We start from the raw sequence: 25,286 nt of genomic DNA, 5'->3' as shown, positions 1-25,286 counted from the left end.
GAAATTTAGTCTTTTTTCAAGCTTTTCGTATTTGTGACCCCAAGCTAATATATTGTCAGTTATGTTTACAGCATTTTCCAAAGCCTTCAATTGCATATGCAGCACCTCTTTGGAGTAATTCTGGTAGAAACACCAAACTGAAGTCTGTGTATTTTGTATCATCCCAGATGTGTTTTGAAAGTACAATTCAGGGTTTGTTTGTTGCTTTATCTACCCAATGTTGAGACTACTACTTGAGCTGCAAGCAATGGATAATTATGTCTTTTAAGATTAATACAAATTAAATTCTTGTTTTGTTTCTCAACAGTGACCATAAATTTTATTCTTCTAGCTCTAAGTGTTTCGTAGTGACAACTAGTTTTTCCATTTGTTTTAATTGTTGGTGTCCTTCTGTTTCACTTTTGTAGTATTTATAACATGAGGGATCCCCTTCCAAGGGCAGCCCGATGTTCAGCCAAGTATACCAAAGCCTTTAGGTTGCCTTAAGGTTTGCTGAACGTCACACATATGCTCCTTGCGTAATGCAGGGCATAAAGATGACATCCATACATACCATCCACAGAACCTCTTTGCCACTAGTCTGAACCCCATCCCTGATCATTGATCGCCTGAGTCATTGCTGGTGTACCTAGCCATTCAGATAAGTACCCACCTTTTTTTTTTTTGCTCATCTTTTCTTGCTTTTGTTTTGCTGTGGGGTTTCATGTCATCCAGGAAGGGTAAATGCCAATGTGGGAGACATATCCCCCATAAAGACCGTCATGAGCAGTGCTTGTTTTCTTTAAGGGCTTCTCACAATCTTATATCCAGTAATATCTGTCAGGCCTTTGTGCCAAAGACCATACACAGTTGTCTTTCATCCCTCACTATTTATTTAGAAAACCAGCATCTCAAATTGTTGGCGAAAGATGCTGTGCAGCCTGAGGGTCAGCCATCTTCGAAGAAGGCCGAAAAAGTTGGGTCGGATTCTTCACCTGTGCTTCCTACCTTGGACATCTCTATTGAGGCTGATGAAAGCCCGGAGGTTTGCCTGGTTCTTGGGTTGGATTCCTCTTCCGTGACTGTTTCGGAGGACGGCATGGATCCGGCTGCTCGCATGTCCTCTGAGGCCTTGCAGATGTCCATTTTGGATATATAGTGGGAACCACAGCTGATGATAACTGAAGGGCCTAGGAGGGTCCCTTAGATTCTGCTGAGGGAGGAAGTCCTGACTACGATGGACTGTAGGCCGACGTCAGAGCCTTCTACATTTCATAAGAAGGATGTCCCCATAAAAAAAGAAGCAAAAGGACAAAACATGATGTTCTTCGTGTTTCACTGTTGCAGTCATTACATTTGGGTAATCTGCTGGCAGGTTGCCCTCATTCGGCCTGAATTTCAAAGTCTTGGGTCCTGCATTGGTTGCTGTCTCCTCTTCCATGATGTCAGGTTGTCAGGGGTATAAAACAGGCAGCCGACGCCATTTTCTTTAGTCTTTCTTGCTGCACGATGCCCGAAGCAGAAGCAGTTTGCAAGTGCCAGTCGGCTGACTCCTGAAATTTTTGAATTTGAGTTTCAGAACCGAAGTCTTCATTTAAAGCTAAGTACCCCGTTGGGAAAACTTTTTCTTGCTCCATACTGATGTCAGTAAAAGTTAATTGCATTACCTGTGGGAAGCAAATACCTCATAAGGATTTTCATTGGTACTGTATTCCTTGCCTAGACCCAGATCATAACGTGCCTTGCTGTCAGTTTTGTGCTAGATTTAACCAACACACTATTAAGCGTCAGTATATCTTTGCTTCAAAATATTTTGGAAACAGATTTAACTACCCTGAAATGTCGTCGGATAGCAATCCAACTACCGGAGTTCACAAAAAATGCAAAGAAAAGAACAGAGACAGACTGTCGTGGTCCAAAACCGACGACGAAGCTTCCCCTAAGCCAGTCGCCAGTTCGCTGGTACTCAGTGAGGTGCTTTCGCATCCCCTGATGCCCACTACTTTCGAGTCGCAGGCCTCTACCGAGACCCATGTGTAGTCCGGCACACCATGACATTCTCAAAGTATTGTATCCGCGGATGTCTCTCTCTCCCTCGGATGGGTCCAGAGCCGCTGAGCAGGCACCATCTTCAGGCCTCAGCATTTCTATATAAAACCGACGCCAGCTTCAAAAACAAAGACAAAAGCAACTTCTAAGACTAAAAAAGCGACGCATGAGCCACGTGCTCAGGCCTCTATGCCCAAAAAGCAGATGATAAAAATGGCTGAAGACCTGATTACCTTGATCAGGGGTTCCCAACCCCCCCGATAAGAGGCCTAGGCAAGACACTGATTATGAATCTTCAGAGCAGATTTCTATTTCTTCTGATTCCTCTTCTGATCAGGTATTTTCTATACCACCCTATGATGATTCAGATGCAGAGGAATCCATCCCATCTGCATCTCATAGATTCATAGGTAGGTACTAGGCTATACAAGCCTAGCCAAAAAGGTATCCTGGCTTTCGCCACCCAAGAAAATTATTTTTCTGTGCCCCTGTCAAGCAGAACCACAGAAGTGATCCCCGGGGTGAATTTCCTATTACCCATCCAATCATCAAGATTTTTCTTGAAGAGTGCTAATGAGGAGCTCTGTTTGACACAGATAGGTAGTCTGTTCCAGAGTATGGGAAGTCTCTGGGACAGGAATTTATCCCTCCAGCATGTTCTGTTTATTGTGGTGACAAGGTTTAGGTCCCTAGAGCATGTAGCTCGGAGGGATTGGGATTTCTTTAAGTGGAGCATGTCCAACTGCTCTGGGTTTGACATAGCTTTGTATGTTCGGCAGAGATTGCCTCTGAGTAGGCGATATGCGAGGGAGTAAAGCTGGAGTTTTTTGAGATGGTCTGCGTAAGACATCTGTTTGAGGCCGGTAATCCTCTTTGTGAAGTATTTCTGCGGCCTTTCCAGTTGTAGATGTCTTGTGAGATACATACCAAAAGGGGCGTTGTACTCTGTAATGGGTCTAATGAGTGATGAGTAGAGGGGAACAATGACCTCTTTTTTTCTGGATGAGAAACCTTTTGTGATGAGGTGTGCCACGTAGAAGGATTTCCTGACTACTGTGCCGATGTGGTTATCAAAGGAGAGACTACTGTCCACCTGTGTCCCAGGGTCTCTTATCACACTTTCGGTGTTAGACTACGGCCTATGTGGTAGTTCGTGGGTACAGAGTTTTTACCAAAGGGGATGACAGTGTACTTTTTGGCATTGAGCTTGAGGCCATGTCTTTGACACCAAGCATCTGTCTCAGTGAGGCCCTTTTGTAGGATGTCCACATCGTTATGGCTCCTAGTTTGCAGTCATCTGCGAATTTAGTTAGCCAAAGACCTTCTGTGTTAGCCTGTACTTCAGAGAAATAGATACCAAACAGGAGAGCACCCAGGACTGAACCCTGTGGTACTCCACTTGTCACTGGTCTGAAGTCTGATTTAGAGTCTGCTACTTTCACAGTGTGGGTTCTGTCAGTAAGCCAGTTGGCAACCCATCTTGTGACATAGGGATTTATATCTAGTTTATATCTAGTTTAGTGAGTTTATCTATAATTCCATAGTGGGGGATGGTGTTGAACGCCTTGGTGAGATCTAGATAGGCTGTGTGAACCACCTTACCCTCATCTATGGCTTTGGTGACTACTTCAAAGAACTCTGTCAGGTTTAGGAGACCTGATCTACCTTTTACAAACCCAAACTGTGTGGGGTCCAGAGTTTGGAGATCTCCAACGTCTTTGTTTATGAGTTATATGATGATACGTTCCATGGCCTTGCAGACGATGCTCGTCAGGCTAATGGGGCTGTGTGTCATTTGAGTTGTGTTGGGGGGTGGAGATTGCTTGCATTTCTGCTTTGGAGGTCTCTGTTGTTTGGGCAGATTTGTACTGAGCGCCTCCGCGAATGTAGGTGCGTGTTTTGTGCTTGTGTGTGTGTGTGTTTTGGTTGTGTAGGTTTTGAGGGACTATGTGATGAGTGTGATGCGGTGCAAGTGTTTACCTTCTCCTCTTGACTGTCTAGGCCAGTCTTTGGTGACGAGAGCTTTGCTTCCAGTTTGGCTCTATAAGTGCATCTCTCACAGGTCGTAGTGTTGGGTGGTAGGAGGAGAGGGTTGTCTGTGTACATGAGGCAATTGCTGCATATACCCAAGATGCCCAGATTCATCAGGTAGACAGGAGAAAACACCGGGAGCTGACCTTTAGACATGCCTGAATAGGTGCTTATTTATTAAGTACTAAATACTGTTTTCCTCTAGACAAGTGAGGAAAGTTGAGTGCTGTAGTAATTTGTAACTTTAGTGCTTACAATGAGTTCTGAACAAGTGCTGAGCTCAAAGAAACATATGAGTGCTAAAACTAAAAAAGTGGCTAGTTGCAAGGGAAATTTTGAAGAACAGACTTTATGGTGCCAGGAATAGTTTAACCCCAGTTAAGGGGGGGGGGGCTTAGGAGCTCACAAACCATCTTCGACACAGCAAATCCATATCTGGACAAGACCTGCCACAGGAAAGGGGGGAAGTAAGCTTAGAATTTTTTTTTTCCAGTAAAGTGGAAATGGAGAAAGCTGGAACAGAAGTTAATTCAACGTTAAGAATCTGAGTGGGTTGGCCTTCACAAATGTTCTCTATTAGATTGAGTGAACTAATGACACTAGACTGGGAGGAGTGTCACAGATCAAATATACAGTATGGGCGGGCAACTGCAAAGCCACCAAGTATAAGAACACACAACACTCACTAGAGAGGGTGGATGGGAAAATTACAATTCCTAACTGTACAGTTCCTAGCTGTAGCCACTAAATGAAAGTTTTAAACAGATCAAGGAACAGACTCGAGAATGCTTTTAACTGTAAACAGACAATCAAAAATGCACAGAAAAGCTCGGATAGAGCACTCACAAACAGAAAATACAACTCTCAGTATGAAAAAGTAGTTTACAGTTAAGTAATGTTAAAACAGTATAAAGCAGTACATAAATGCAGTGAAACAATAAAAAAGCTTTATAACAGTGCAAAATGTAGTAGATCAACTGTATAGCACAATTATAAGTGTTTCAGAAGTGCAGTTCAGTGAAATAAGTGCAAGAAATAACTTATCCTACTCTTGGAATCTTAAGGAATTTCCACTTATGCAATGCAATCCAGAGCCTGAGCAATACAATCTCCTCCTGAAGATTATTCCTTTGGAGAAACCTTGCATACTGTGAGGGAACATTTTCATTGGGAGAGTCAAAATTTCTCAGAATCAAAAAAGAGACTTAGGGATTTCCTCCTTCTCCCTCAGCATAGGCCTTTAGCCATACCTCCTGTATTAGATATTGTTGATGATGTTTTTTCGTAATTAAGCATGACTCCAGATTCCTTACCTCCGGCTCCTAGCAAGCCAGACAGATATTACAGGGTTCTTGACTCATACAAATTTTTATTCAAAACCCCTGCTGCTGACCCTGAAACTATCTCACAGGGTCCCAAAGGTGTAAAGGTCTCAACAGCTAAGAATCCTACCCCCTCTGATAGAGATTCCAAGGCGCTGGATAGATGGGGAAAGAAGGTTTATACGTCTGCAACCTTGGCAATTAGGGCCTTAAACTGCCAGTTTCATATGCCTAAATATCAACAGCATGTTATGGGATTATTGAAACAGAAAATGATGCTGATTTCTGAATGTGTGGAAATAAAGAATTACAGGAATTATTGCATGCAGCAGAACAAGTTGGAAAGCATACTTTGCAATGTGGTTTTGATTCTTTGGAGGCCTCCTGCAGGGCCGCAGTTACTGGATCTGTGATTAGAAGGCATGCCTGGCTAAAGGAGCAAAATTTGCCTGATCGTGTTAAAGCAAAATTGTTGGATGCATCTTTACAGCATGGTACTCTGTTTGGTAATAAGGCAGAAGAGGTTTTAAAAAAAATGGAGGACAAAGCCAAGTCTATGCAAACTGTAAAAGACTTTTTACAAGTGCAGCCACCAAGATTCAGTAGACACTGGCCTACAAAAAGCTGGTCCTTTCCGGTGTCCGAAAGAGCTTCAGCGGGCAAATCCAGGCGCTCATAGGGCTCTAGATACCAGTCACAGGACTCTTACAGGTTAAAGCAATGGGGTGTCTCTACCTCCAAAGCTGGAGGAAGTAAAGTGCAACCCTACAGTAAACAGCCTCAATGACTTCCCTGTGCCGTCACCAAGCACTTATCTTTTGGCAGCCCCCTTAGGGGGAAAACTAGCACTTTATGCTCAAATTGTCAGTTAATAACCTAGGACAAGTGGGTATTAAGCATAGTATCCCAGGGATACAGATTTCATTTCCATACTCTGCTAATTCCAAACGGTTGGCCAGATCTGCCACAAAATCAATGGGCAGAGGCACAGAAACAGGTTACGTCCCTCATGGATATGGGGGCTATTCAGCCAGTGCCAGAACAGGAAAAAGGGCAAGGGTTTTACTCAAGACTGTTCTTGGTACCCAGAAAAGACTATGCCTAGCACCCAATACTGGATTTATCAATTCTGAACACATTCTTGGACATACCAAAATTCAAAATGCTAACTTTGCAGCAGCTTCTGCCCTTGCTGGGCAAGAACGCTTGGCTAGTGACTCTAGACTTGAGGCATACCCGCATATCCCAGTAAGGGAATCGTGCAGAAGATACCTCCGCTTCAAGGCTGGATTTATGCGTTACCAATTCTCTGCACTGCCCTTTGGCTTATCTACTGCGCCCAGTGTCTTTACAAAGTGCCTGGCACCAGTAATTTCATTTTGCAGACAAAGAAGTATACAAATCTGTCCTTACTTGGACGACTGTCTCATTCAAGCAGAAAACAAGAACATTCTTCTTCAACATCTGGCATTTGTGAAAAGGCTTCTAGCATGCCTAGGGTACACAGTCAACGAAAATAAATTACAACTGGTACCCTCTCAAAAGATAACATTCCTGGGTGCAAGCTTGAATACAACTGCCCAGATGGCTTATCTTACTCCAGACAAACAAAGGCAACTATTTACTTCAAACAGATGGCAACAAAATCCCAGTTATCTGCAAGACACATTCTGCAGGCTTTGTGGTTCATGGCATCCTGCATTCTGCTGATTCCATATGCAAGACTGCATATGAGGAAACTACACTGGTACCTAAAAAGTTTATGGAGTCAACATTGTCACAGTCTGGAAACAATGATTCCTTTCATTCCCTGCCTACAACAGGAGTTTCTTTGGGCAGAGACATGTCACCAGAACATGGGACGATCTTTCTCTCTACCCCCTGCCAACCATACCCTAACTACAAATGCATCAGACTATGCTTGGGGGGCCCACCTGGTGGGGAGATGCATTCAGGGCAGATGGAGCCCAAAACAAATGCATCTGCATATCAACCAGAAAGAGATGTTAGCTGTTCAGAATGCCCTGACAGCCTTCAAGGACTTGCTTCATCCAGAACAACTACTGATAAAGACAGACAACACCACAGTTATGTGGTACATAAACAAGCAGGGGGGCACACTCTCCTACCCCCTTTGTAGACTAGCTATGGCATTGTGGGACACAGCCTTGACTTACCAAGTACATCTTCAAGCTCAATTCCTGCCAGGAAAACAAAATACTCTGGCAGACGACCTAAGCAGAAACCTTATGGACCCTCACGAGTGGAAACTGGATCCACAAGTCTTCAGTATGATAACAAAGAAATGGGGGAGCTCGGACATAGATCTATTTGCCTCTCCCCAGAATTATCAACTGGCCAAATTCTGCACAAATACTTATCACAGACAAGCATGGAAAGTGGATGCCCTATCCTTCAGTTGGAAAAACCTATCAGTCTATGCCTTTCCTCCGCTGCCCCTTCTTCCCAAGGTCCTACTAAAGGTCAGTGCAAGAAAAAACAAAAATTATTCTAATTGCCCCGGACTGGCCTCGCCAACACTGGTACCCAATCCTAAGGAATATGTCTCAACTCCCTCCTTGGTACTTGCCTCAAATACCTCATCTACTGTCTCAGCTGAACAATCAAATCCTGCACAATCAGCTCCAAACTCTGAACGTTGCAGCATGGCTGATCATGTAGTTATTCAAACAACACCTCTCAGTAAATCTGTGATGGATGTCATTTTGGAAGCCAGAAGGCCTAGTACTAGAAAATCTTATGCTGATAAATGGAAGAGATTCAGTGCTTGGAACCAAGCACAAGGAACTGACACAACAAAGCCAAATATTCCTCAGATTTTACAATACTTGACTGAGATGCTTGACAAGGGCCTATCTTTTTCATCAATAAAAATCCATGCCTCTGCCATCTCGGCTCATTACAACACAGAGCCACCGATCTTTTCTCATCCTTTGCTAAAACAGTATCTTAGAGGGGCCAAAAATTTAAGGCCTCCCAGAAAATCACCAATTTCTGCATGGGACCTCAATTTTGTGTTGGAAAAGCTCACCCTGCCTCCATCTGAACAAGCTGCTTCTGCAGATATAAAGTTTTTATCCTGGAAAACTGCTTTACTTCTGGCAATCACTTCAGCAAGAAGGGTTTCAGTGCTACAGGCCCTCATAGCTGTGGAGCCTTTTATTATATTTTACCCAGACAGGGTGTCTCTCAGGACCAATCCTTCCTTTATGCCCAAGGTGGTATCCAGTGTGGCTCTTAACCAAACTATTCACCTGCCAACTTTTTACCCAAATCCGCAGAACAAGGGGGAGCGGATTCTGCATTCCTTGGACGTGCACAGACAGCTAAGATTCTACTTAAGCAGGACCAAATCTCTAAGAAAGTCTGAGCTGCTACTGGTGGCATTTGATGTAGGATCATAGGGAAAGGCTATTTTAAAGTGGATAAGCCACTGCATTTGTTTCTGCTATTTGCATCATGGTAAACCGGTGCCCAAGGGAATCAGGTCACATTCCACCAGGGCTGCATCTACATCAGCAGCTTTTCTCAGAGGGGTGCCAACCAAAGACATTCTAGAAGCTGCTACTTGGAGTTCTGTTCATACTTTCACAAAGCATTATCATTTGCCTTTTTTCTCTAAGTCCAGGGCAGGCTTTGCCACTGCAGTTCTGCAGGGCCTTATAGCCGCTCCTAATGCTATATTTAGTTCCAGCCTCCCATCCATAGCTTTGGGATTCTACCCAAATGTAATGACTGCAACAGTGAAACACGAAGAACATAGTATAGTTGTGTACACTTACCATAAATGTAGATGTTCTGGTGTATTCACTGTTGCAGTCCGGATTACCCACCCGCCATCCCCCTTTATTCTAGAGCTTCTTTGTCTTTCACTATATTCTACAGCCTTTGTAGTGTATTTGCTTTTAGATGAAGGTAAAGTTTATGTTGTTACAATTGCATGTATATATAGCTATATAATATATATATATATATATATATATATATATATATATATATATATATATATATATATATATATATATTATTTATTTATTTATTTTTGCTCCCCATTTGGGGGGAACTGACATCTGGGACAGGAAAACTAAAGAAAATAGCGTTGGCTGCCTGTTTTATACCCCTGACAACCTGACGCCATAGAAGAGGAGACAGCAACCGACGCAGGACCCAAGACTTTGATATTAAGGCCGACTGAGGGCAACCTGCCAGCAGATTACCCAAATGTAATGACTGCAACAGTGAATACACTCGAACATCTACATTTATGGTAAGTGTACACAACTGTACTTTTCTTCTTCTCCCAAGGAACATCAAAGTGAATGGCAGAATTTTACATGGGGCTTATGTAATGCTCTTATGGCTTTCAAGCTTCCTCAGGGGGTCTCTGTTACAGTTCCTCCTTGGTCATTTTCCCCTCTCAAGATCTAAGGATCAGGATTCTTCTGAAGAAAAGGAAGATTCGGATGAGGAATCCTTGGCCTACTCTACCCAAATTCCTTCCCCTCTGGAGTGTGGTTTTGAGGAAGAGGATTCTACCAGTCCTGAATCTCCTTTTGAGGAGATTTCTTTTGGGGGATACCATTGCTATGATGATGGAGCTCTTTAAATGAGATTGTTCCAAGGTGTCTGAAGTACATTGGAGATATTATGAGCTCCTTCTAAAGGAGTCTGCTAAGACCCTCTGCTGTTCCTCCTGTTTTGGCTGTTTTACTGGATGCTTTTTCTTCTGCTTCTCAGGCTCCAGATTATCAGCCCCCTGCTGCTAAGAAACCAGATTGGTTTTATAAATTGCCTGATGATTGTAAGTTCTTTTACAATTGTCCATCTGCTGACGTTTGGGTAGTCTCTGTGGCATCTGATAAGCCTTCCAAATTACTGCCCTCTACTAAGCTTCCTACTTCTGATAAAGACAATAGGACTATGGAAAGGTTGGCTAAGAAAGTTTATACTTCAGCCACCTTAGCCTTTCAGGCTGTTAAATATCAGACTCCTATGACTGGAAATGTTTTGGCACTCCCTTTTCAGGCTTGTCAGGTTATTTCTGACCTTCCTGATTTTGAGGTTGACTTCCCCCTTGTCTTTGTTATAGGCTTCTTCTCAGGTAGCTCTCCATTTTGTTACATGTAGTTATGATGCAGCAGATGCTTCTTCTAGTGCTGCTGCTTCAGGATCAGTTTTGAGGAGATATTCCTAGCAATGACTTCAACCTCTGCCTGATGATATTAAGACCAAGTTGATTGATGCTCCTGTGGACAACAAAGGCTTGTTTGGTTGTGCTCCTGCTGATCAGTTCAAGTCTCTGCAGGAGAAGGGCAAGGAGTTACAGGATTTGAAACATATTTTTGTTTCACCAGTGCCTAAGTTCTAAAGGAACTATCCTGCTAAGCCAGCTTTTGTTAGATGGCAGTGTCGTCCTCTTCCTAAAGGTTAAAAAGTTTGTAGGAGGGCTCCTCCAGCTACTTCTACTCAGACTGCTCTTGCTCAGAAGCCGCCCTTTCCTGATAAACCAGGTGCTGTCTAACTATCAGACTCTTTCCAGTCACATTCCTCTTTCTCTTCATCTTTCTGTCTGTCTTCCTGTTTGGTTACGCATAACCTGAGATTCTTGGGTTCTTTCCATCATTTGCCAAGGGTATGTTATGGATGTTCATCGTGTTACCCTGCTGCAGTCATCACACTTGGGTTATCCTGCCATCAGGTGGTCCCGCAGTCGGCCCGAATTCCAAAGTCTTGGTCCGGCGTCAGTTGCTGTTGCTTCTTCCCTGACGTCAGTGTGCCAGGGGTATTTAAGAGGCATCTGACGCCATTTTCTTCAGTCTTTCTTGCGCGGTGCCCGAAGCAGAAGCAGTTCGCAAGTACCGGTCGGCCGACACCTGAGATTTTCGATTTGAATTTCAGTCCGAAGTCTTCATTAAAGCTAAGTACCCCGTTGGGGAACATTTTCTTGCCTCAGTCCGATGTCAGAAAAAGTTAACAATTGCATTTCTTGTGGGAAGCAAAATACCTCATAAGGACTTCCATTCCTATTGTATTCCTTGCCTAGGCCCAGACCACGACGTCACAGGTTGTCGGTTTTGCGCTAGGTTTAATAAACAACCTATCAAATACCATTTTGACTTCGCACGGCATTACTTTGGTAGGAAATTTAATTATATCATGCCATCGGAGCAGCCGACGACCGCCACTCAAAAAACACAAGGGTAAGGACAGGCAGCCTAGGAATAAGCCAGACACCGAGGCCTCAGTTGGGCCTGTCGCCGGTTCTCCGGTTTTCAGTGAGGCGCCTACGCAGCCCCTGACTACCGCAGAACTGGAACCCCAGACAGCTGCGGAGTCCACTAGGCCAATGCAGCCTTCTACCGACACCGGAGCAGAACTAGACACCAGTGCAACGGAAACACCTTCGGTTGCAGAAGGTGTCTTCAGACCGACTACACTCACCATTAAATCTTATGCTAAACTTAAAACTCCTTTAAAACCAAAGAAAACTGTACATCAGGCTACAGTTCAAGGCCCCATGCCTAAGAAACAGATGCTTAAGATGGCTGAAGATTTAATTACCCTTATCAGGGGTTCCCATCCCCCTCCTGATAAAAGACCAAGACAAGAGGAGGATTATGCATCCTCTGACCAGGTTTCTCTGTCCTCAGATTCTTCTGAGTAACAGGATTACACTTTTCCACCTTATGAGGATTCTGAGACTGAAGATTCCATTCCCTCGGCTTCTCCCCCTGAAGACTACTCCTTTGGGGAAACTTTGCATACCATGAGGGAACACTTCCACTGGGAAGGCCATGATTACTCAGATTCTAAGAAAAGGCTCCGAGAGTTCCTTTTACTACCCCAGCACAGACCTCTTGCTATCCCTCCTATTTTAGATATTGTGGATGATGTTTACTTGGAGTCTAGTTTAAATCCAGACTCTCTACCTCCTGCTCCAGCCAAACCAGACAGATTCTACAGAGTACCTGACTCACACAAATTCCTTTATAAAAGCCCTGTAGCTGACCCAGAAACAATTTCCCAGGCTCCTAAGGGAGCAAAAGCTTCTATGGCTAAAAATCCTGTGCCCTCTGAAAGGGATTCCAGAGCCCTAGATAGATGGGGAAAGAAAATTTACACCTCAGCAACTCTGGCTATGAGAGCATTAAACTGCCAGTTTCACATGCTGAAATATCAACAATTCCTAATGTCTCAGTTAAAACAAAAAATGAGCACACATTCAGAACAGCCTGAATTCAAGGAAATGCAGGATCTGTTGCATGCAGCTGAACAGGTGGGCAAACATACCTTGCAATGCGGATTTGATTCATTGGAAGCTTCCTGTAGAGCAGCTGTTACTGGCTCTGTCATACGTAGACATGCTTGGTTAAAAGAACAATCCCTCCCTGACCATGTTAAAGCAAAATTATTGGATGCACCTTTACAACAGCATGTATTATTTGATGTCAAAGCAGAAGAGGTTTTAAAGAAAATGGAGGATAAGGCAAAGTCTATGCAAACGGTCAAGGAATTTTTGCAGGTACAACCCCTTCGTTTCAGCAGAAATTGGCCAACAAAAAACTGGTCCTTTCCAGCTTCAGACAGATCACAGAGGGGCAAATACAGACGCCCAAGGGGCAGAGGCCAGTCACAGGGCCATTTCAAACCTCGTTAATGGGGTTCTGCTACCCAGAAAGGAGAAGACAGGCCCCAGGCTAGCAGAAGACAAACACAATGACTCTATCCTCAAACTACCAAGCAAATCTCTCCTGGCAACTCCCTTGGGAGGAAAACTAGCATTTTTCGCAGACAACTGGCACATCATCACAAAAGACAAATGGGTTCTAAACATTGTCTCCCAAGGATACAGATTTCACTTTCATACCTTACCAAGAATCAAAGGAATGCCAAACCTGCCACCAAATCAATGGGCAGAGGCACAAAAACAAATTACAGCTCTCGTGAACATGAAAGCCATTCAACAGGTACCTGCACAGGAGCAAGGGCAAGGATTTTACTCAAGACTCTTCCTAGTCCCAAGAAAGGACAAGGCAAGGAGACCCATTCTGGATCTTTCAATTCTGAACACCTATCTGCAAGTACCAAAATTCAAGATGCTAACACTACAGCAGCTTCTTCCATGCTGGGCAAGAATGTTTGGCTAGTCATTTTGGACCTGAAGGAGGCATACCTGCATGTCCCTATCACACAAAATTGCAGAAGATACCTCCACTTCATTGCAGGTTCAACGCATTCTCAATTCTCTGCACTGCCCTTTGGCTTATCTACTGCGCCCAGGGTCTTCACAAAATGCCTGGCACCAGTAATTGCATACTGCAGACAAAGAGGAATTCAAATATACCCATACCTGAACGACTGCCTTATTCAAGCAGAAAGCAAGGACATTCTTTTAAAGCATCTGGCATTTGTCAAACACCTTCTAAGTTGCCTAGGGTACACAGTAAACGAAAAGAAATCAAAACTAGTACCCTCACAAGACATAATATTCCTGGGTGCCAGCTTGAATACAACGGCCCAGATGACTTTCCTCATGCCAGACAAGCAATGACAGCTGTTTCAATATTTCAAAATAATGGCAACAAAGACCCAACTCCCTGCAAGAAAAATTCTGCAGGCCTTGGGATTCATGGCATCTTGCATTCTTCTAATACCATTTGCAAAACTGCATATGAGGAAATTACAATGGTACCTGAAAAGTGTATGGACTCAGCACAGCCACAGCTTGGAAACAATGATACCACTCATTCCCTGCCTTCTACAGAAATTTCGATGGTGGGCAACAGGCATGTCACCTCAGCAAGAGTCAGCCTTTCACCTTACCCACAGCCAGGCAAACTATGACAACATGCATCGGACTATGCCTGGGGAGTGCACATGGCAGGACAGTGCATTCAGGGCAAATGGACTACAGATCAGAGACACCTGCATATCAATCAAAACAAAATGCTAGCAGTGCAGAATGCCCTAACAGCTTTCAAGGACCTTCTACACCCAGGACAACTACTAATAAAGACGGACAATACCACAGTTATGTGGTACATAAGTAAACAAGGGGGCACACATTCCTACCCTCTATGCAGGCAAGCAATGACCTTGTGGAACACTGCACTCTCGTACCAGGTTCAATTACAAGCACAATTCCTGCCAGGAAAGAAAAACACATTGGCAGACGACCTAAGCAGAAACATCATGGATCCACATGAATGGAAAGTAGATCCACAAGTATTTACAGTGATAGTTCAAAGATGGGGACACCCAGACATAGATCTGTTTGCAAGCCCCCAAAACCACCAACTTCAAAAATTTTGCACAAGGACCTTCCATCCACTAGCTTGGAAAGTGGACGCCCTCACATTCAGTTGGAAAACATTAACAGTTTATGCCTTCCCTCCACTGCGTCTTCTAGCAAAGGTAATGAAAGTCAGATTAGAGAGGCCACAAATGATACTTGTTGCACCAGACTGGCCACGCCAACATTGGTATCCAATTTTAAGGAATACGGCCCACGGCCCACCATGGATTTTGCCATAAATTCCTCACCTGCTCACCCAGCGAGACCATCAGATTCTACACAGCCAGTTCAAGACTTTAAATCTGGCTGCATGGCAAATTACCTAAACAACCAGCCAATACCTTTATCCAAAGCTGTTATGGATGTCATTCCGGAGGCCAGGAGGCCCAGCACCAGGGAAACCTATTCAGACAAATGGAAAAGATTTTGTACCTGGAACCAGGCTAAAGGCCTAAACCCCCTTGATCCAAACATCCCTCAGATTCTACAATATTTGACTGAGATGTTACACAAAGGACTTTCCTTTTCCTCTATTAAGATCCACGCCTCAGCAATTTCTGCACATTACAGCACGGATCCTCCTTTATTTTCACATCCACTCCTAAGACAGTTCCTCAGAGGGGCTAAGAACTTAAGACCACCAAGGAGAGCTCCAACACATACTTGGGATCTCAACTTTATTCTGGAAAAGATTACACTGCTGCCCTTTGAACCAGCTTTTTCAGCTGATTTAAAATTTATTTCATGGAAAACTGCCCTACTACTAGCAATAACCTCAGCTAGAAGAGTCTCAAAGCTACAGGCACTAATGGCAGTGGAGCCTTTCCTCATTTTTCATCAAGACAGAGTCTCTCTCTGAACTAATCCTGCCTTTATGCCAAAGGTGGTATCCAGTGTGGCCCTAAACCAAACCATTCACTTGCCCACCTTCTTCCCAAATCCCCAGAACAAAGGAGAAAGAGTCCTGCACTCTTTGGACATTCACAGGCAATTACGTTACTACTTGGATAAAACTAAAGCTTTCAGAAAAACTGACCAGCTTTTTGTAGCCTATGCTACAGGATCACAAGGAAAAGCTATCTCAAAACAGACCATTTCAAAATGGATAGGACATTGTATACGTTTCTGCTACACACATCAGGGAAGAAGCGACAGCAACTGACGCCGGACCAAGACTTGGAATTCGGGCCAACTGTGGGACCGCCTGACAGCAGGATAACCCAAGTGTGATGACTGCAACAGGGTGAACACTCGAACATCTACATTTATGGTAGGTACAAAACTGTACTTTTGTAAATCTCTCCCCCTTTCCTGGTCATTCCTTAGCTACTGCAAGAACATTTATGCTTCTTTCCCAGAGGTGCTTTAGGATCTTTTGACTCTGGGAACTATTCAGTAGGTTCCAGCTGCTCAAAGGAGGGGAAGGGTTTTATTCAAGAATGTTTTTGGTCCCCAGGAAAGAGGTTAGGATCTTTCTCACCTGAATACCTTTCTGAAGGTTTCTTCCTTTTGAATGTTATCCCTTCAGACTTTGTTTCTTTTGCTGTTTCCTCAGGGTTTTCTGGTTTCTCTGGACCTCAAGGATGCTTATCTCCATATCCCTATTCATCCCCTTTACCAGAAGTTTTTACATTTCTCTGTTGTTTCCTGGTATTTTCATTTCTCTGCTTTGCCGTTTGGCCTCTCTACTGCCCCAAGAGTATTCACCAAATTATTACTTCCTTTGATTGCTTTTTGCAGGATTCAGAGGACCCAAGTATTTCCTTTCTTAAACAATCTCCTGTTTCAGGCATCCTCTCCAGAGTTCCTGTTGCAAAATCTTCATTGTGCTGTTTCCCATCTGCAAAGCCTGGGATTCACAGTAAACTTCAAAAAGTCCTTTCTGACTCCTCCTCAAGACCTTGTTTTTCTGGAGTGCAGGATTCAAATGGTGCCGATGCTGCCATCTCTTCCTCCTCCAAAGGTCTTGACTCTCGTTTCTTTCTTTCAAAATCTTCTTCCTCTGACCTCTATCACAGCCAGGGAGTTTTTTGAGAGCTCTAGGATTTATGGCATCCACCATCCCTATGCTCCCTCTAGCCAAACACCATATGAGAAAATTTCATTGGTTCCTGAAATCAGTTTGGCTTCAGCATACACATCCTCTAAACTTTGTAGTCCCTCTTCTTCCCTGTCTAAAGAAGGAACTTCACTGGTGGATTCAGTAGCTGTCTCTAAACCCAGGGTTCCCCATTCATGCCCCCCTTACTTCTCAGGAGCTGTTCACAGACACCTAAGATGTGGGATGGGAAGCAGCTTTTGGCTCCATAAAGGTACAGTGGGACTGGTCTTCTCTCCAACAGAAGGAGAGCTTCAGTGTCAAATAAATGAGAGCCCTTCTGCTGGCTCTTCAGGCTTTTTATCCTCTTTTCTCTCCAGGACCTCTCAAGATGTTTACAGACAACACCACAGTGATGCGGTATGTAAACAAACAGGGGGGAACAAGATCTTATTTTCTTTACCAGTTGGCACTCTTGGTATGGGATCCTGCTGTACAGTATCAAGTGACTTCAGACCGTTTACATTTATTTAGGTCAAACCATTGTGGCAGACACTCTGAGCAGGTCCTTAACTCAGTCCCATGAATGGCTGCTCACAGGGATGTGTTTCTGGACATTGTCCACCATTGAGGTACTCCTCAAATATATATATATTTGCATCCCCTCTGAACAGATAACTTCCTTTATTTTGTGCCAGAGTCCCATGTCCTGTGGTGTGGATGGTGGATGCCCTCTTTTTCTTGGGAGGAGAAGTTTCTTTATGCTTCCCCTCATTCCAGAAGTCCTGTTGAAAATTCAACAAGATGCTCCAGAAATGTTGTTGGTGACTCCCTTTTGTCTGATTCAACATTGGTTCCCTCTTTTTCTGCATTTAGCAGAGGGCAGTCATCACAAGTTGCCACACAGGGTGGACCTACTCACACAGGGCAAGGGATATGTCATCCATCCCCACTTGTCCGCTCTTCAGCTGACTCTGGAGGGTCATAGGATTTTGATTCCATACAGACACTTTTTTTTTTTTTTTTTTTTTTTTTTTTGAGGATGTGTTTAGGGTCCTGCAGAAAGCCAGGAAATCCAGTACTTAGAAATCCAATTTATCCAAATGGAAAAGGTTTTCTGTTTGGTGTATTTCACATAACATGGGTCCATTTTCTGTGGATTTACCTTTGGTTCTCTCTTATCTGTGTGAATTACTCAAAGCTGGGTTGGTTTATACTTCTGTTAAGGCCCACTTATCAACTTTTTCTGCTTGCCTGCCTTTATCTCCTCCTTTAGCATCTAGGTTTGAAGCTAAACAATTCCTTAAAGGCGTCCTTCGTATTAGGCCTCCCAGGAAACCTGTTCCTCCTCCCTGTGATCTTAATTTTGTTTTGGAGAAATTGATTCTGCCTGCATTTGAACCTGCAGCTTCAGCTTTCTTGCAACATTGCTCTTGGAAGACTGTTCTTTTGTTAGCCCTTACTTCTGCCAGCTGGGTGTCTGAGCTTCAAGCCCTTATGCCTTGTCCCCCTTTTTTGGTGTTTCATAAGGACAGGGTGTCATTGTGTACTAATCCTTCCTTTTTGCCCAAGGTGGTGAATGAGTTGTCCCTTAATCATTCTATTCATTTGCCCACTTTTTTCCCTTCTCTGCAATCTGCTAGTGAGAAGATGCTCCACACGTTGGATGTACATAGACAACACGGATCTTATTTGGATAAGACTAAGACTGTTAGGAAATCTGATCAGCACTTTGTTTCCTTTCATTCCAGATCCTTGGGATTAGCTGTATTTCATGGATCACAAAAGCCATTTCATTTTGTTATGTTTTTCATGGTAAGAGCCTTTTCTTCCTCTGTAAAGGCTAATTTCACTAGAGCTGTGGCTTCTACTGGTGCTTTTTTTCATGGGTTTGCATACTAACTCTATTCTTGAGGCAGCTACCTGGACTTCTGTGCATACTTTTACCAACCACTACAATTTGGGTAGAATTTCCTGACCTAGAGCTGGTTTTGCTAGGGCCATCCTTCATGGCTTCCGGGAGAGGTCTGCTGGTCATTCCTGTTCCCATGTTTCTTCCTGAGCTTTGGCACTCTCCCTCATGTTAGGAATACTGCAATAATGAAATGGAAGGACATAATACTGTTGTGTAAAATCTTACCATAACAGTAGATGTCCTCCTCTTCACTGTTGCAGTATTCACTCCTCCCTGGTCCTTTTTCTCATTTGGATGAACTGGTCACCTCTTGGTTTTCCTTGGACTGGTGTCCCTTCTGGGTCTCTCAGTTCTGAGGATGGTACATCCGTCCGTCACCTTTATGCCATACATTATACAAGGAGAGGAGCTTACGTGTGACATACAGCGTACCTTAAGGCAACCTAAAGGCTTTGGTATACTGTCTAGACATCGGGCTGCCCTTGGCAGGGGATCCTCATATTATGAATACTGTAACAGTGAAGAGAAGAACATCTACCATTATGGTTAAATTTTACACAGCTGTACTTTGTTATGTTTCAGAGAACTACTAGTAGTTTTACAGGAGCATGCATCACTAAAATGGTGTCATGATTATTTTTATGTGCTATTCTTATGGTGAATGTCTTACCTCATATTATGAATACTGTAACAGTGAAGAGAAGAACATCTACCATTATGGTTAAATTTTACACAGCTGTACTTTATGTTTCAGAGAACTACTAGTACTTTTACAGGAGCATGCATCACTAAAATGGTGTCATGATTATTTTTATGTGCTATTCTTATGGTGAATGTCTTAAGCTTTGTAAAGAAATATCATAGTTAGGCAAGAATTGATTGGTGTGGGCTCTGCATAGTGCATAACTGTTTGTGTGAAATAGGTTGATTTTATATTCATATATTCCTGGTTTTATACAGTGAATTCATTTTACCATTCTCATCTTCATGTAAGCCAGACTACATGACATTTTGGTAGAATGTATGTATTTGAATGCTGCAGTCTGAAAAAAAAGTCTTCCAGAAACATATCTAGTTGCAAGGCTTTGAAGGGATAGACGGAATGTTATGCTGTAGTTATGCTGTAGTTTTGCTTAGTTTAAATTTAACAGTCCTTGTGTTTATTCACAGCAATGTTTCTAGCAGTGTGATTTGCACTCATCTCATTGCCTCTGATGTATTTATAAGTTTTGCTGTATTAAATTGTGCACTTTTGCAGAACATGCAGCCCATTTTCATGTGTGTATTTCAGAATAAACTTATCTTTGCTTTTACGCATCTTAATAAAAACGCCCTGTGCCAGCATAGTGTCTACAGGACTGGTCAATCAGAAGCCAGTGCTTCCTTTAGCTTTTTTAGCCACACCTGTTAAATAAAACTTGACTTTCAATTTTACATTGTTTTCTCTGCTGTTAGTCTTCACTTGACTTTCTTTTTCTTGCTCTTGTAACACATCCTCACCTTTTTTGTCTCAAATTGTAGCTGATGTATATACATTTTATTTTTTAATTTAGTACTAGTAGTTTCACTTTTGTAGACATCCCCAACTTTCATAAGGTCGTATCTTTCTGTTAGTCTGGCCCCTATTTCATCATTTCTTATGCCACAGACTTTTGCTTCTCTTATTAGAAATCAAACAACTCATCAGATTCATAGCTTTTGACTACATTTTAGTTTAATGTAAGTATCTATTTCTCCTGTAAGATCCTGGGCTCTTCTAAGGAGCACGTGGTGAATAAATTAAAAGTTCTTTTTAGGATGAATGTAATTCCTGGACTTCCCTCTACATGGTGCTATTTAGCCTTACTTTTCTCAAGAAAAGTTAATGGAGTTAAACACCTTGAACATATCTTACCTGTGCAAGATGCAGAAATGTAGCACATGGCACCTTTTCAAGCCTCTCAGTTAGTCCATTCATAGTGAGGAACGCATTCGATTTCTGGAATCCAAAACTTTTGATTTTCTGTTAAGTTTCCTTATACAGTAAGAGTATTCTGCAGATTTGCTTCTGTAGCATTTTTCACTGTCTGCTTCCAAACACCGAAACTGCTGAAGGTAAATATTCACTTTTGCAGATGTATTTCTCCAGCTCTGGTAGATTTTTCTCCATACTCGCATCATGTAATGCTAGGATGAATAATAGCACATATAAATGGGGATTGTAATCTAACATCATTGAGGAGGTAAAACTAATCACAGCAGTTTAGTCCAGAGGTAACTCCGAATAAGCACAGTAGAGTCTTACACAGATAAAACAGGTTTATTAAAACAACAAAGGATTAAGAGCTTTTGTTAAAAAAAACTTCTTCAGAATCACTACCCATCTCAAATCACCATCCTTAAATACCTCCCCACAGGTCACATGACTCATCAAATAACCAAATAGTGCATACATTTTCTACTCTTCGCTTAAAACAATACACTTGAAATATTTGTTCAAAACTAATACAGTTGTACCACATAGCTATATTCAATCAAAAATAAAAAACTAATAAACATTATATTAAAACATATTACACACTAGACTATATAAGATTTAAGTTTCAAAATACTGGATAGAGACATGCTTTCATTCAGTCCAAGGTCCAACTCGGTCCATTGAGGAGGTGTTCAGACTAATTTGTATCTGTAGCATTTTTTGCTGAGAATTACACTTCTGTACTGCCAAACAGAAACTGCCGAAGGCAAATATGTTTTATTTCTTCATTTTTGCAGATGTATTTCTCCAGCTCTGGTAGATTTTTCTTCATACTGACATCATGTAATGTTAGGATGAATAATAGCAGAGATAAATGGGGAGTGTAGTCTAACAATGAGAATGTTTTCAGACTAGAAGAACTGTGTACCATATGATATGTAGTTCAGTTGAACTAGCATTAAAGTTGTGTATCCCATCTGTTCTTCGTGCTAACTTTTAACTCATGTTTAAATGCAGTTTTAGCTACATAGAAATGATTTATCATTAGTGGGTTATGCCACTGCTTCATTCATTTCCATTTTCTGTGTTATCTTTCATCCAATTATGCGGGGTAAAATGTCTAGTGTTAGAATCTTTGATGAATATATTAATGCTAGTCATACTTTGGTATGCTGAGTAGTTGATAAATATTTGCTTAATATGATGTTACGTGATTCTTTTACGTAAAATTTTAAAGTTGTGTCAGTAGAAAGCGTAGTAATGCAAAATATCTGAAGAGGATTTTTCATATTTTGCAAAATTATAGGAACATTAATGGAAGCTACCTTATAATAAGGTGTCACGTGTTACCATTTTCTGATACTGACATCTTTCCACTTCTGATGTTGTTTTGAGTGGTAATAACATCTGCACTGAAACTTCTCAGCACTTGAACTTTGTTGCTGAATGATCTGATCTTAAAATATGGACCTAATTCCTCCTCTTCTTTTTTTTTGGTTTATAGCACAATGGGAAAATCACTCAGAAGCCATAGAGATAGCAGCTCTTCAGGAAGCTAACAGGCAAAGAAGTAAGCAGAGTTCAGAAGATGAGGATGAAGAAGAAATTTCAAGCTCTGACCAAGATGATGATGAGAGAGACCGTGATGCAGATGAAGAAGAAGATGAGGAGGAAGAGGCAGATGATAGTGAGGCAATACTGCAGAAAGAAACAGTACCAAAGAAAGCATCTAAGAGCAAATTAGCCATTGCGAATAAGTTTGCCCTTTTAGATGAAGAAGAATCTTAGTGTTCTGCCTGATTTTTTGGGGAGTGGCGTGTTTAGACAATTGTATCTGACAAGAAATGGTCCAAAAGCACTTTCATTCATAGCTGACATTTTGAACTAAGCACAGCTGTTACATCTGGATTGGATGACTTTACATGAGAGTGAATTGCACAACATTATGTAGCTGATCTCTTTGAGTAGTTAAGTTCATCAGTCCAGACATAGTTTCACATTCCTTAAACATCTCAAGGGATGTTTGAGTGTTCAACAGAGCTCCAAACCATCACGAGGAAACAAAAGTTTGCACTTCTACGGATTCCAGTTGAAAAGTAGTGTTTATTTGTAACACTTAATTCCAGATTTCTTTTGTGACTGCTTAATTCCAGACCTCTTTTGTAACTGCCTACTTCCTTTGCTGAAACCTGGTACTGTAGAGTCAGAACATTACTTTTCTCTTCTTGAAGTACTAAACTTTGGCTCCATTATGTCTCCCATAGTTCAGTGTTATACTGAAAGGTACTTTAACCCATCATGTCTGTCAGTATTCTGTGTACCACAGTGTAAAGATAAGTATAGCCACTGCTGTACATTAATACAAGAAGTGTTATGACATTGTTTAAAATTAAAGCTGAAGAGGCTTACAGGTCTAGGTTCAGGGATCCTTCTCTGCATGCTGTTAAAATGCTGCTGTTTTCAAAAATATGATTAAAAGTCATGTGGATTGACACCAAAAAGTGCCATATCTGAGTTACTTCTGACCATAATTAATAGTGTGGAAGACCTCAGCCCAAGAATATAAAGAATCACGCAGGCTCACTTAATTGAAACATCGTAGATCGCTAGGCTAAACTTTAGATCTACTTATGCATTGGATGCATTAGAATTTCAGAAATTATCTCTTAATGAAATACTGGTTTCATTAGTTGCTTGAAGGGGATTCGTACACTACTCCAAAACAGCTTTTTTAAAATGAGCAGTTTGAGCTTGAGTCTCTCAGCCGTGGGGGGGTCTCATATTTCATGAGTTGTGTTAAATTTACTGTAGAAGAATGTTATGAAATCTGCAGAGGGAAAAGCCCCTACATGGGGTGTTAAGTATTTCTCCTCCAAAAAAATTGCCTTCATAAACTTATTTTTAGTGCCTTTCATAGAGTCCAGCATTTAGCCCATCTTTGAGGAATCTGTTATTTTATTGTAGTACCATACCCTCTTAAAGGTTTTGTTGTATTGTAGCTGTTCTGTGATTTATTTATAATGTTTTTTTTTTTACAGTACATTTTCTGGAAGTAATCACTTGAAAGTCTGTGAAAACTATAGCATTTAATAATTTGGTAATGTACATTTTTTTTTCTTATTTAGACTTTTTTTAAACACAGCCACAATTTGCACTGCACACCCAAATACCCTATACTTGCTGTGAACTAGACATTGTTTTCTGTCAGCTTTAGTCTTCATAATGTTGGGAATTTCAGGAAGTGCAGGTTTTCGGAGGTAATGTACAGCAAGAAGTGCATTTGGTGTGCTGTGATCCAGGTATTAATTTTCATTCAGGTAATATTGTTGTCCTGAAGAGCAAAATCAGATTTTCTTACACAACTGCACTTGCACAGTAACCAGATGAAAATGGCATGGTTCATTTTTTTTTCTACAAGCGAGCTTTCATTGTGTGAGTGTGTGTGTGAAATGAGTGAGTTGTATGCGTGTGCGCGCGCTAGTGTACAGTATAAATTATATAGCCCTTCCAGCATAGCTACAGGTAACCAAGAACTGTGTTTATCATTGCTTGTAATTTGAAGTGCATTTTAAATCGTTTTTTTCCTTCTGTTCATTTTCTCCATTGTTGCCCTTGAGTACATCAGTATTAACCTTCCATGGTCCAGATTTATACATGTTGCTTGTAAGTTTGCATTTTCTTGCACTAATAAATTTTATGTCAGCATACACAGATTGCAATTAACTGTTATAAACTTTACCTTTTTTTATGGCATCTTTTGTATTTGTTTGGTATCTGTCACCTTCTGGCAGCTCACCATTATATTGATCTTGTGTTTTCTCATGAAAGATTGGAGTGATGCTTGGCTGCTACAGAGACAGTTGAGATTAGCATGAATGGTAGTAAGTATTGTGTTGTTGATAGGGATGTAGTGTAATGTGCCCTTTCCTTGGGTGATGGTTCTAAACTGATGGGTAATCCTACTGAGTTAAGCTGACATCTCGCTGATATACCAAAGCCAAAGCCTGCTGGACATTCCATGCATCCAGATGAATGAGTCCAAACACAAGATCTTTGCTCCTGTTTGTCTGAAAACTGCTTTGTCTTTGCTGCTACCATTGTGTAGTGTTACTCAGCAAAGTAGTCAGTCAGGGACTGCATTTATTGCATTTGTTAAAAAACATTTGTTAATATCTGCTAAGAGGGGGCAGTGTGATTGTGGTATACAGGTCGCTTATAAGGAGCAACACTGTTTTGTCAAGGGGCTGAACTTGACTACAAAAATTGTAAAATCTGCCATTAATTAATTCCTAAAACCCAACGAATGAGACTTTCCTCTTTAGATGTGGGGTCACTGTGGGTATTGAAAAGGCCTTATGTAAAGCAAAATAGTGGAACCCTTGGCCTCGGACATTCCCGCTTGCACTCAGAAAGAAGCTCAAGACAGCTAGGCCTGAAACTTCAGCTGCCGAGTCTGACTTTTTTTTTTTTGTTTCCACTGAGTTACAACAGGAGTCCACATAGGTTCATAGGTGATTGCTAGACTAATGGCACAACACAAGAGCCTTTACAAGCCTAGCCAGTAATACCCAGGATATGACAGTATTATATCTTAATGCCCCAGATATGGAATGGGATACTCAGATAGTGGATCGTTGGGTGTTGGAGTCCTGAGTTATTTTATAGACTGCTCTGTCCAT

General features: G+C 41.9%; 1 protein-coding gene across 1 annotated transcript in view; it reads left to right on the top strand.

Annotated features, from left to right (window-relative positions):
* GNL1 (G protein nucleolar 1 (putative)) overlaps positions 1-24,360 on the top strand; it is a 969,220-nt gene extending 944,860 nt beyond the window's left edge. The window contains exon 12 of the mRNA XM_044084464.1: positions 22,112-24,360. Within this exon, the coding sequence (XP_043940399.1) occupies positions 22,112-22,395 (284 nt within the window). The 3' untranslated portion in view covers positions 22,396-24,360. The remainder of the gene's footprint in view (positions 1-22,111) is intronic.
* Positions 24,361-25,286: the final 926 nt, after the last annotated feature.

This window comes from Protopterus annectens, chromosome 9.part0 (genome assembly GCF_019279795.1).
Source record: "Protopterus annectens isolate FY-2018-M chromosome 9.part0, PAN1.0, whole genome shotgun sequence".
In the NCBI taxonomy this organism is placed as follows: domain Eukaryota; kingdom Metazoa; phylum Chordata; order Ceratodontiformes; family Protopteridae; genus Protopterus; species Protopterus annectens.
This window is presented reverse-complemented; position numbering and strand designations above follow the sequence as displayed.